The 12,070-nt window shown below is 41.2% G+C and overlaps 1 protein-coding gene across 1 annotated transcript in view; it reads right to left on the minus strand.

Annotated features, from left to right (window-relative positions):
• The window catches only part of ANOS1 (anosmin 1), a 126,868-nt gene that overhangs the window by 92,812 nt on the left and 21,986 nt on the right, over positions 1 to 12,070 (minus strand). The window contains exon 2 of the mRNA XM_041416523.1: positions 9,647 to 9,694. Within this exon, the coding sequence (XP_041272457.1) occupies positions 9,647 to 9,694 (48 nt within the window). The remainder of the gene's footprint in view (positions 1 to 9,646; positions 9,695 to 12,070) is intronic.

Consider the following 12,070-nt stretch of genomic DNA (forward strand, 5'->3'; position numbering starts at 1 on the left):
AAAATTAAGGTGCACAAAACAGCAAGCAGCAAGAGTTGAGAAGCCAAAACTATTGAACTGAAAAGGATGTATCATTTAGGTTGCACAGTAACACACAAAAACAAGTAATAGGACTTAAGTTAGTTTGTTTTTTTTTTTCTAGCAGTAGGTATTCCAGACCTACAGGTTTACTTATCTATTGATAATCCAGCTGGCAACTCACGTGTTTGACTAGAAGGATGACTGATGTGATCCAATATAGCAATATAGTAAAGAATATGAACGTGAAGAATACTTCACGTTCATTTATTTCATATTATAACACAACTGTTTTTTCAATACCCCAAAAAATAAAACTTGATATTTACAAACATAGAGCAATACATCAGAGTATTACAGAGTACTGCAAATATTATTTGGATTTCAGTTCTGTTTATTTGCCAGTTCTCAAGCCCCTTAGGAACAAAGGGATCCCTGTAATTACAACACACTTATACACTAATGCTATCATATAAACACAAACACTGAATCACAAAGCTCTTTCTTCTATTTCCCCAAACAAATATCCAGAAACTTCAGTCACCCTATTTATTAGCTAGTACAGCTTTAATCATCTAACCACTATGGTTCTCTCAGTTCCCTCTACCTTTTTATAGCTAAATATTAAAAAAAAAATCATCCATGAGAATGCCAACAATAAACATCACATCTGCCTTATTTTTTATATGCTTATGACTTTTTATCTATTTAGCAGAACAATAATCTGATCAGGTCTTATGAACTCCGATTCTATTAAATGGCTCTACCTTTGTTTTTTCTTTCATCTAGTAAAAGCTATCTGTCTAGGAGATCAAGAAAGAAATTTTTATTCCTTCCATCTTTTTAGACAAAAAACCAAAATATTCATTTTCTCACCCTTTTATGGGTGCCACTTCAATCACAGTATCACTATTCCCGCTAAACTTTACAAAGCTATCCCTATCCTGCCCTAGCTTTATTGTGTAAATAACAGTGGCTCAACACACTTTCCAGCAGAGATGTGAGCCTCCTGGCTAAGAAACCTAGAATGTTTCAGCTACTTCAGGCTAATGATCTCTCAAATGCACACTAATATGTTTGATAGAAGTCTCTCAGCATGTGTGCACAGAATGCTTAACATAAGAATAACACTACTGTGGGCAGGGCAAATCGCTGACACCATTTCAGACTGAGTTAGATGCTGGAGGCACAAATTAAAACTGTGAGCTTTCATTTCAGTGGGCTTTGACAGATGGAACACTGCATCAAATCTCTAATTGTTTAAACCATTAACTCATCTTTCCACCTGCATTATCTCTGGAAAGAGCTCAGCTGGAAGCCTGAAACAATTGCTGGAATACAGAATTCAGGAGTGTATATTATTCTAAATAGAAAGTAAACTGTCTTTTTGAGATAGTCAAACACTATGTTTATTTGGCTGCAGAATCTGTAAATTGTTTATCTTTATTTTCACATTTTCCTCTCAGTTCTGAAAACTCATGAAACAGCCTTTCAGCCCTCTCACAATCAATCAATCAGGGACCATGGCCTTGGCCACTGGGAACAAGAAAGTTGTATTGCAATTCACAGTGTGTTATGATGATCCCCATTTATCTCCAGTCCTTGTAAATGCCACAGCACATGCAGCTCTAAATTATGCCTACTGGTCTCTTGACTTTCAGCTGCCTACAAAAAAAAAAGCCTTGTGTAAGGAGCCACAAAAAAAAAAAAAATTATGTCTACTTCACAAACTCTTGAAATGCCTTTCCCAGTCATTTCATCCCCCTTTTATACCACCTTAGGTCTAAAATACAGTTTTCACTAAGCCAGCATCAATGCATAACTCTGCCCTTTCAGGTTACTCTCAGCAGCAATCAGCTCTGTTGTTTTTACAGGGAAGCACCTGTTATATACTCAGCACTTCCAAGTACTTGACAAGAACAGCGCTGGAACTGTGGAGCTCACACTGTAAAAACAAACCGGAAAAAGGGAGCAGGAACAGCAAAAGCTGTGCATTTACATCCAATTTAACAAGAATGGCCACTGGAAGTCAATGGGATTTTAAGGACAGAACTTTGCAAATGGCAGAAGGAATGAGTCATCTGGGGCTTAGAAAGCATAAGCAGAAAAGAAGAAGAATATATTGGCCAAGAATTTCATTAAGGAGCTGGAGCATCTGCCATATACAAATAAGTGCAGATACCTGGGACTGATGAGCCTGGAGAAAAGGTTCAGAGGGATCTTACTTATGTTTATAAATATCAATTGAGATGCAATGAAAAGGAGGCAGCCAGGCTCTTCTCATGCCTATGGACTAAACAAGAGGCCATAAGCACAAATCGAAAAACAAGAAATACAGAAACTCTTCTACTGTGCAGGTAGTCAAACACTGGAATAAGCTGCTGAGAGAGGTTGCGGTCTTCATGTATGGAGATACTCAAATTCCAGCTGGATGCGGTTCTGGACAACCTGCTCTAGTTGACCCCTCATTAAAAGATGTAAAAGGGTTTTCCAACAATCGCACTGATTCTTCGATATATTTTTAACAAACAGATAGATAGGTAGGCACACATAATAGTGACACTAGTGGAGAGAAAGAGACAAAATATCACATAAAAATTTTTAGAGGGTAAATTAAGGAGAGGCAAAAAAACCCAACCCAGGAATTAAGTAAAGATGTGAAAGTTAAATCCAAGAGCAAAGGTCAAGTCAGTGAAGGAATTCAAAACACAACACAGAACAGTTTATTGCTATTTACAAAAAGAGCAAACCTCCAGTGCAAAGTTGTTACCCTTGAACTACTTCAGTCAGCCTTGCATATTATTTTCTTAGACCAGGTTTTGACAGTATTTCATCTATCAAGTAGTTCTTAAATCCACATATAGCAGCTAGGGAAAGATTGATCAGCAAATTTAATGGCTATTGTAATGTTTTAACCAAGTTAGTTAATCAGTGATATGAAGGTTAGAGGCAGCCTGGGATGCAATGTTCATGGACTAGTGAAGTTTACAGTCCTGAGGGATATGGATCAGGCAAAGAATAAGGTCAGAAAAAGAATAAGGTCAGGACCCTAAATATTAGGAAAGTAAACTTCCAGCTCTTCAAGATGATAGTCAACAGGACTCTCTGGGAAAGTACTCTAAAGGACAAGGGACCAGAAAAGACCTGGCAGATCTTTAAGGACATGTTCCACACAGCAAAAGAACTCTCATCCCCAAGTGTAAAAAATCAAGAAAGGATAGCAAGAGACCTGCATAGATGAGTGGAGACCTTCTGGTCAAGGTAAAGGGCAAGAAGGAAATGCACAGGCAGTAGAAGTACGCACATCTATCCGGGCAAGAATACAAGGACACGGTCAAATAGGGTTAGGCTGAGGTATTTCAGCATTTTTCCTCTCAGACTTCAGAGGCAACCTTTTTTCCCCACACCTCACGAGTGGATTGGCTGCAAGAGAGGGACTGGAGGAGCAAAGTCACTCCACCTGTAACCAAAGATCAGGCCCATAACCACCTGAGGAACTGGAGCATGCATGGTGTATGAGACCTGATGAAATGTCTCCCAGAGACCTGGGGGAATTGGCTGATGTATTGCCATAATATTTGAAAAGTCACAGCAGACAGGTGAAGATCCAGGTGGCTGGAAAAAGGGAAAAGCTGCACCCATTTTTGAAAAAGGTAGAAAGAAGGATTCTGGGAACTATGAACCTGTCAGCCTCATCCTTGTTCCTGGGAAATCAAGGAACAGATCTTTCTAGGAGCTAGGCTAAGGCACATGGAGAATAGGGAGGTGATTTGAGACACATGGCATGGCTTGGTTTAATCAGGCCTTTAACAGGGTTTCTCAAAACATCCCTCTCTCCAAATTAGAGAGATGGATTTGATAGTTGGACTCTGGTGGAAGAGAAACTGGTTGGCTGGTCTCATCCAGATAGTGGTGTTCCCTAGAGGTTAACAGACCCCTGGGCATCAGTACGGCTTACTATTGTCATCTGTGGCATAGCAGGACTGAGGGGGCCCTAAGCAAGACCCTCTGCAGATGACACCAAGCTCTGTGGTGTGACTGACACGCTTGATGCCATCCAGAGGGCATTGAACAAGTTAAAAAGTGGGCTCATGGGAATTTTATGAGGATCAACAAGACCCAGTGCAAAGTGCTGACCTAGGCGAGACCATCCTTTGTATCAACACAGGCTGGGGGATGAAAGGATTGAGAACTTCCCTGGAAAAGGACTTATGGGTAGTGGTGGGTGAAAAGCTGGATATGAGCCCACAGCGTGTGCCTGCACAAACTGCATCCTGGGCTGCATCACATGCAGTGTCATCAACTGATTGAGGGAGGTAATTCTGTCCCTCTACTCTGCTCCAGTGAGACCCCACCTGGAGTGCTGCTTCCAGCTCTGGGCTCCTCAGCACAGGAAATATGTGCTCCTCCTAGAGCTGATCCAGACATGGGCCTCAAAAATTACCAAATAGGAGAAGCACCTCTTCCAGTAGCAAAGCTGACTGACTACCTGTGTTGGAAATAAGCTGAGTTATGTTTTAGATGAAATCTATACACATACAGATACTACTTCATCCTGTATATAACCTGTACCTCATAATGCTTTAAAATAATCACTTAGGTTACTCAGAGTTTGATGTATCATAACAAATACGATTAGTTATCCAACTATGGGAATCGGAGGGATGGGAAAAGGAGGAATAAGCCCAAAATAGGTTATATTTGCCTACCTACAGGCACAGCCCATGTCAAAATATTATTTAAAGACACTCTGAAAATGACAGGCATTAATGTATTTTTTGCAATATTTTGCCAAACACTTGGCTGTGATGGAAGACTTTAGGCCAGATGCATAAGAAAACTAGATTCATCTAAAGCTTTAACTGTCTTTCCTCAACCAGACAATAACCTCGCAGAGGTTCTATTTTCAATTCCTTGCTGAACCAGCTGTCAGCAACAGGAACTGGGGTTTTATGTAGTCATGTATACAGAAAAAAAGAAGGGAGTGTCTGTTTGTCTGGTTCTCAACCCAGATAAGCTTTTTACCCCTGTGGTGTCTAGGAATGAGTTGAGCTGACTGAGATCCAGGTGCTGGTCCTGAATTCTGGTGCTGGTTCTTAACTGTGTTAAGAAATACGGAGCCCAGCTCAATCCAGCCCATTTTCTTTTTCAGCCTCTCCACTTTGCAGTTCTAATTCCTTATGCTGTTGTTTATGAGTTCACCTTTGCATTACTCAGCAATTCCAACAGGCTGGCAGCAATCTACTGGTAAAGGAAAAGAAAATAAATACTATATTTTAACTTTCATTACCTAGACCAAATATGAATGGAACCTCAGTACACAAACAATTCTATACCATGTAGTATCAATCTTAATGAGTGTGTCAATGCTAGAGGGAACAGTTAAGTAGCTCCCAGGAATGTGGAAGGCTGAAATGCCTCTACACAAACACACAAATCCATTCCCCTTGTCAGGAAATAGCGACAGGGCCACAGCTTTCTAGCAGCACAGTGGCTTCCAGCTCCTCCTGTCTGCTGCCCACACTGCATGCACTGGTGTAAAGGCACCTCAGCTGGCCTGTCAGCCAGTTGCCTTCCTAAAGGAACAGCCCTTTAGGGTTTAGTCCTTTGAGATAATTCTCTGGTGTTTCCCTGTTGGTTTCTGTTACATCAGGAATCCCTGGCTAGTCTCCATAAGACTGCAAGTGCATTCCAGTGTGGCCAACACATTTCAGAGTCATTGGCAGAGGGTCCCCTTGCATGCTGTCCATTTAACCTTCACTTCTCACCCCACAGGTCACCAGGCACAAACCTGATACTATACCCATTCCCTATCACAACTAGTTTAAAGCTCTATCAATAGATTCCTCTGGTTTCAAAGCAGCAACTCTCCTCCCTGAGAAAGGTGAGTCCTTACTGGTACAAGCATGCCTGGTGCTACATAGACCATTCCATGGTAAAAAAACCCCTAATTTTGGTGGTTATACCAGTCACAGAGCCATGCAGTAATAGACTCAGCCCATTTGTTTCTTCCAGCGTTGCTGCCTTCAGCTGGAAGTATAGAGGAAATTATAACTTGTGCCTCGGATTCCCTTGCCAAACATTCCAAGGCGCTGAAGTCCTTTTTGATCATCCTTGGACTACGTGCTGCCACTTCATCATCTCCTATGTGGAAAATCAGTAATGAGTAGTAGTCTCAGGACTGCTCCAGATTAGGAAATTTCTGTGTGGCATCCCTACCCAGGCCCCCAGGAGCAGGCAGCAGACCTTCCTATGGGTAGGGCCTGACTGGACACAGCACTCCAGAGGTGGCCTCACCAGGGCTGAGCAGAGGGGCAGGATCACCTCCCTGCTGGCAATGCTCTCCCTAATGCCCCCCAGGATCCCACAGGCCTTCTTGGCCCCCAGGACACACTGCTGGCTCATGGACAGCTTGTTGTCCACCAGCACCCAAGGTCCTTCTCCACAGAGCTGCTCCCCAACAGGTCAGCCCCCAGCCTGTCCTGGCACAGAGGGCTGTTCTTCCCCAGGTGCAGGACCCTGCCTTTGCTGAATTTCAGGCAGTTCTTCCCTGCCCACCTCTCCAGTCTGTCCAGATCCTCCTGAAGGGCTGCACAGCACTCTGGGTTATCAGCCACTCCTCACAGCTTTGTGTTGTCAGTGAACTTGCTGAGGAGGCATCTGCCCTCTCATCCAAGTCACTGATGAACAAGAGAAACAATACTGGGCCCAGTAGTGAACGCTGGGGGCTACCACAAGTGCCAGGCCCCAGCCAGACCCTGTGCCCCATTACATCCCTCTGCAATTTGCCAGTCAGTTCTCAATCCATCCAGTCCTTCCTTCCTGAGCTTGTTTATGAGGATATTGCGAGAAAATGTCAAAAGCCTTGCTGAAATTGAGGTAGAAAATGTCCACTTCATTTCCCCATGCACCCAGATGAGTTGTTTCATTGTAGAAGGCCATCAGGTTGGTCAAGGACTGCTCCTGATAATCTACTTGTCATCCATGTGGAGATGGACTTCAGAGTGAGGCACTCCACCACTTTTTCAGAGATTGAGGCTGCCTGGTTGGTAAGTTCCCTAGGTCTTCCTTCTTGCCACTTCTGAAGGCTGGGGTGACATTTGTTTTCTTCCAGTCCTCAGGCCCTTCCCCCCGATTGTCACAACCTTTCAAAGGCGATTGTGTTTGGTCTACTTACGGTGTTCACCAGGTCTCTGAGCACTTGTGGGTGCATCCCATCAGAGCCTAACCAAGGGAAACCTTACAACAAACACTCCTTTACCCAGATCTCCTGTGTCAGAGATTCCAGAAGGCTGGTCTTGTCAATGAAGATTGATGCAAGGAAGGAGTTCAGCAACTCTGCCTTCTCCTTGTCCTCTGTTACCACGGTCCCCATTTCATTAATTCCAGATGTGTGGCCTTCCTTGCCTCATTTCTACCCACTCTGACAACCTCTCTGTATTCATTCCAAGTGGTCTGCCCCTGTTTCCATCTCCTGTGTATTTCCTACTTACATTGGAGAAATGTCACAAGTTTTGTAATCATCCACACAGGTCTCTTGCCCACTTTGCCAAATTTCTTGCTCAGCAGGATGTATCATTCTTGAGCCTTGCAGAAGTGATCCTTAAGATCAACTAGCTGTCCTGGATCCCTCTTCCCCACAGGATTCTTCCAAGAAGATCCCTAAAGAGGCTAAAGCTTACTTTCCTGAAGTCCATGCTTACTTGCTGCCCTGCCTCCTTCTTGCCTAATACTGGATTCCACAATCTCATTGTCACTGCAGCCAAGGCTGCCCTCAACCTTTATAACTCCAACAAGGCCTTCCATGTTAGTTGTAGTAGGTTGAGCAGCACACTGTTCCTTGTGGAATCTTCCAGTACCTGCCACACTCATACAAACCTCCTCCACCGAGGTGCTGAGAAGAAGTAAAAGGAATTTGCATTTTTTAAAACGCTAACTGAATTCCCTGAATCACTCTGAAAATTTTAGCTAGCTAAAGCAATTGTTTAACTTTGCATTGCAAAACACAGAAAATCAAAGCCATGCTGGAAAGACAATATTATGCTTAAGTTTAGCTCTGCTAAAAATTTGGCCAAGTTTACATTTATTTATTTTCTAAATACAGCAAAGCTGCTTTCTTAAGGAAAATATATTACCTTCCCAAGAAAGAATCAAAAACATAGAGTAACATGACTGCAAAGCACATTTTAAGTAATTTAAAACTTAAATATCATTGTTTTGTAATACAATATAATATTAATTTGTAGCGTTCTTACACTGGTTTCAAGATACTGATTCAATTTTAAGGTAAAATTCATGTGGATTCAATAAACTTGGGAGTGACTCAGAGAGATTCTTGTAACCTCTGCCCTGCTTTAAAACCTGGACTACTTTTCTTGTGTGATTCCTTCTTTGTTGGGCAGGCACAAACCATTGGAAAACCTTTCAGATTACTTACCACAGTAGGCTTTGCAACAAAATTTTTTAAAAAATGTATCAGGATCAATATCCAACTATGGAACAAGTGATGGATCACTATGGAACAAGGCCCTCATGCTTTCCTGCAAAGGCAATTCAGTTATCATGAAATCCTTAGCAGGATTATGTGGCATAGATAATAGGAAATGTTCCATTCCATTATTTTATTATATTGACACTGTTATGCTCTGGATTTTAATACTGATAAAAGCAATCAACTTTGTTTTATTTACCTGCAACAGAACAGTCAAGAAATTGGCCCATTTTCCCTTTTATGTCAACAGAAGCTAGATCAGCGAATGTGTAATCTCATTCTTTAAATGTACACAAGAAATTAACATGTGTTAAAATCAAAGGTTAGCATTCAGCATTTAACATCAACTGCATTATTGAAACAATGCAGAACAATGCTACTTAGATTTATTTCCATTTTCAGTGCAACCTTCATGAATAAAAAGGCCTAAATTGTCATAGAAACACATTTTTAGGACGTTTAGGCAAATTTCCAATGAATGCAGCTTCCATGAGGTTTATGAACAGTCAGCAACAAATATGCAATTCCTCTTGAGCTAAACCCACTAAAGCTCCCAAATTGTTGTTGCTTCCACCTAGGCACCACAGAAGACCCTTGCACAAGAGAATCAGTTTACAATTAGCCCATCTACCCTTTAGGCTTTCAGGGTTTAAATGCTAGAATGGGAAAGGGGCGTCAGTAGATCCACTGGGATTTGAGTCAAGAATACTTTTCAAGAAACTCAGGTTCAAGATAAAAATTAAATACCCAAACTGAATTAAATGTTGAATGTTGAAATACCCTGGTGCTGTTGGAGGAGGATTTTGAAGTTATTGACAGTTTTACTCTCTTCTGACCAAAAATACTGACAAAACCACAAATGAGACACCAGTTTCTAGCCAGTGTAAACTTTCTTAAAATGACAGAATTATGTTGGTTTAACTACACTTGATATGTATCCTCCAACATGGTTCCTTTGTCCTGAAAGAGTAAATCACTTGGTTTTTATTTTTGTTACTTTATTACAGGTTGAGGTTTACAAATAAAATAGAAACAGTTACTTCTGAAAACAAGCTAAGAAAAAAAGCATTTAATCTACAGTCAAGAGACTGAAAGCAGATAGGTAACATAAATGAGAGAGGAAAAAACAGGACTTACCTTTGAACACTGTTTATGATTCTGGCACCAAGCAAGTGACCCATTGTTCTGAAAGACACAGGAAATGCACATGAATTGCAATATTTCTTTCAGGCTAGACATATTCACCCTAACATATTTAAATGGAATACACCATCCAGTTCTGCTTAGATAATGATGTTGTGCCACAACATAAGTACCAATCCTGACTGCTAGCCCCTTTTGTGGAGTTAAAGGCTCACACAAGTGTAAAGTGAACATTAAAAAGTTAGGAAAGCATTTCAGCAGGCAAGTTTGGTGGAAAACTGAACAAAGTCATCTTTCAGTCCATCTTTGTAAACACTTGCTGTCTAGAATTGCTAAGTAGCAGGCAAAAGGTAACACTTGCATTTAAGAAATTTATATAGATTAGTAGTGATTCATGAAAAGTCCATTAGTTGCATTTCAATATTGCTCAACATTGAAAACAAATTGTCAAGCAAAGATAATGAACAACCTTTATGTAAATGGAAAATTCATTTAAATGCAATATGAGTTTCCCAAAAGACACCTGTGTCAGTGTTATTTTATACATTTGATAATAAAGTGCATTTCCAAGATAAGGAAACAGTATAGCTCTGATTTATCCTGACTGCAGTAAAACAACCTGCAGTAGAGTATAACATGCAAAATAATAATTTAAGCTAAAGGAAAACACGATGAGAAGAGAAAGAGAAGTATGAAACTGGCAAAGGGGCAAACAACAACTTCTTGTTCTTCTAGAGATGTTTCTGAAAGGTCAATTTTGGAAAAAACTCACAGCCCAGAAGTGGTGTTAAAAGATGAAACAAAGTAATTATTTACTTTCTGTAGAGTGGAAGATTGAAACAAGATCAGGAAGACCTAAATGACTGAACATGAGAAATGAGGTACAAACCCTGCAACATATCCTAAGCTGACGTACTTAGGACATTATATGTATGTACTTCTTCCATCATTTATAAATCCATACTCTGGAAAAAGAATGGCTGAAGAGTCTGGTAAATCTGCTGTTCAGAACTGGCCTACAATTCCATGAGGGACTAAAAGGACACCCTTTCATAGGAATTAGGCAAGGTATTCCCACAGGGAATGTGACTGCAGTATTCTGTCACTGTTGGCACCAACTACAGATCTGGAAATCAGTTTCCAAGGAGGAGGAATTCAGGTAGGCCAGAATGCAAAGTACAGCAGCTCTATATCTCTCATTTTTCTTTCTTTTTTTTTTTTTTTTTGTTAGAGTGAAAATAATGGAATGACATACATATGTTACATATGTTGGTTTCATCTGGCATAACTGCCCCCACAGTATGGTCTGTGCTTTGGATTTGTGCTGGAAGCAGTGTTAATAACATGAGGATGTTTTTGTTACTGCTGAGCAGTGCTCACAAACAGCATCAAGGCCTTTTCTGCTCCTCACCCCATCCCACCAGGAAGGGCTGGGGGTGCACAAGGAGTTGGGAGGGGACACAGATGTGACAGATGACCACAACTGACTAAAGGGATATTCCTTAAAACATGGCATCACACTCAACATATAATGCCAAGAGAAGGAGGAGGAAGGGATGGGTATTTGGAGTGATGGTGTTTGTCTTCCCAAATTACCACTAGGCATGATGAAGGGGATGGCTTCTGTGAAACAGTGAAATAATTCCTTGCTTTGCTTGTGTGCATGGCTTTTGCTTTACCTATTAAACTGTCTTTGTCACAACCCATGAGGTTTTTCTACCTTTACTGTTCTGATACTTTCCCCAGTCCTACCCACAGATAAACTGAATGAGCACATGTCAAGCTTAGTTGCCAGCTAGCTCTTAATCACAATACAAAACTTTTTATGGATAACTCACACAGATTAAGTAAAAATTATTCTGCCAATATACAATTCAGAAGGAGAAATAGAAACATTAGAATCATGTAATGGAGACAACCACAATAGTTTTTCAAAACTGTGCTCTGATCTCAGCAAAGCCTGTAAGCTTAAATACAGTGATTTTCTACCACAACTATGAAGCCTATGCTTTGAAGCTGGATCTCTCTTTGTGAATGTTTAAGAAGATCATGTTTGTGCATGCCTTCATACAAGTATGTAGTCACAAAAGTTTCCAAGATGTGGCCAGCAGGTCAAGGGAAGGGATCGTCCTCTTTTAGTCTGTTCTCATGAGTCACACATGGAGAACTGCAGGCAGATCTGGGATCCTCAGGACAAGAAAGTCAAGGACCTGTTGGAGCGGGTCCAGGGAAGGGCCACTAAAATGATCTGAGGATCAGAGCACCTTTCAATAAAGGCTGAGACACTTGGGGTTGTTCGGCCTGGAGAAGAGAACGCCCCAGAGAGACCTTATTGCAGCCTTTTGTTATATAAAGGGGACTTGCAAGAAAGAAAGACAGACCAAGACCTGTAGGGACAGAACAAAGGGCAACACAGGA

Source organism: Onychostruthus taczanowskii, unplaced genomic scaffold (assembly GCF_017590055.1).
Source record: "Onychostruthus taczanowskii isolate IOZ18803 unplaced genomic scaffold, ASM1759005v1 scaffold52, whole genome shotgun sequence".
Classification (NCBI taxonomy): Eukaryota; Metazoa; Chordata; class Aves; order Passeriformes; family Passeridae; genus Onychostruthus; species Onychostruthus taczanowskii.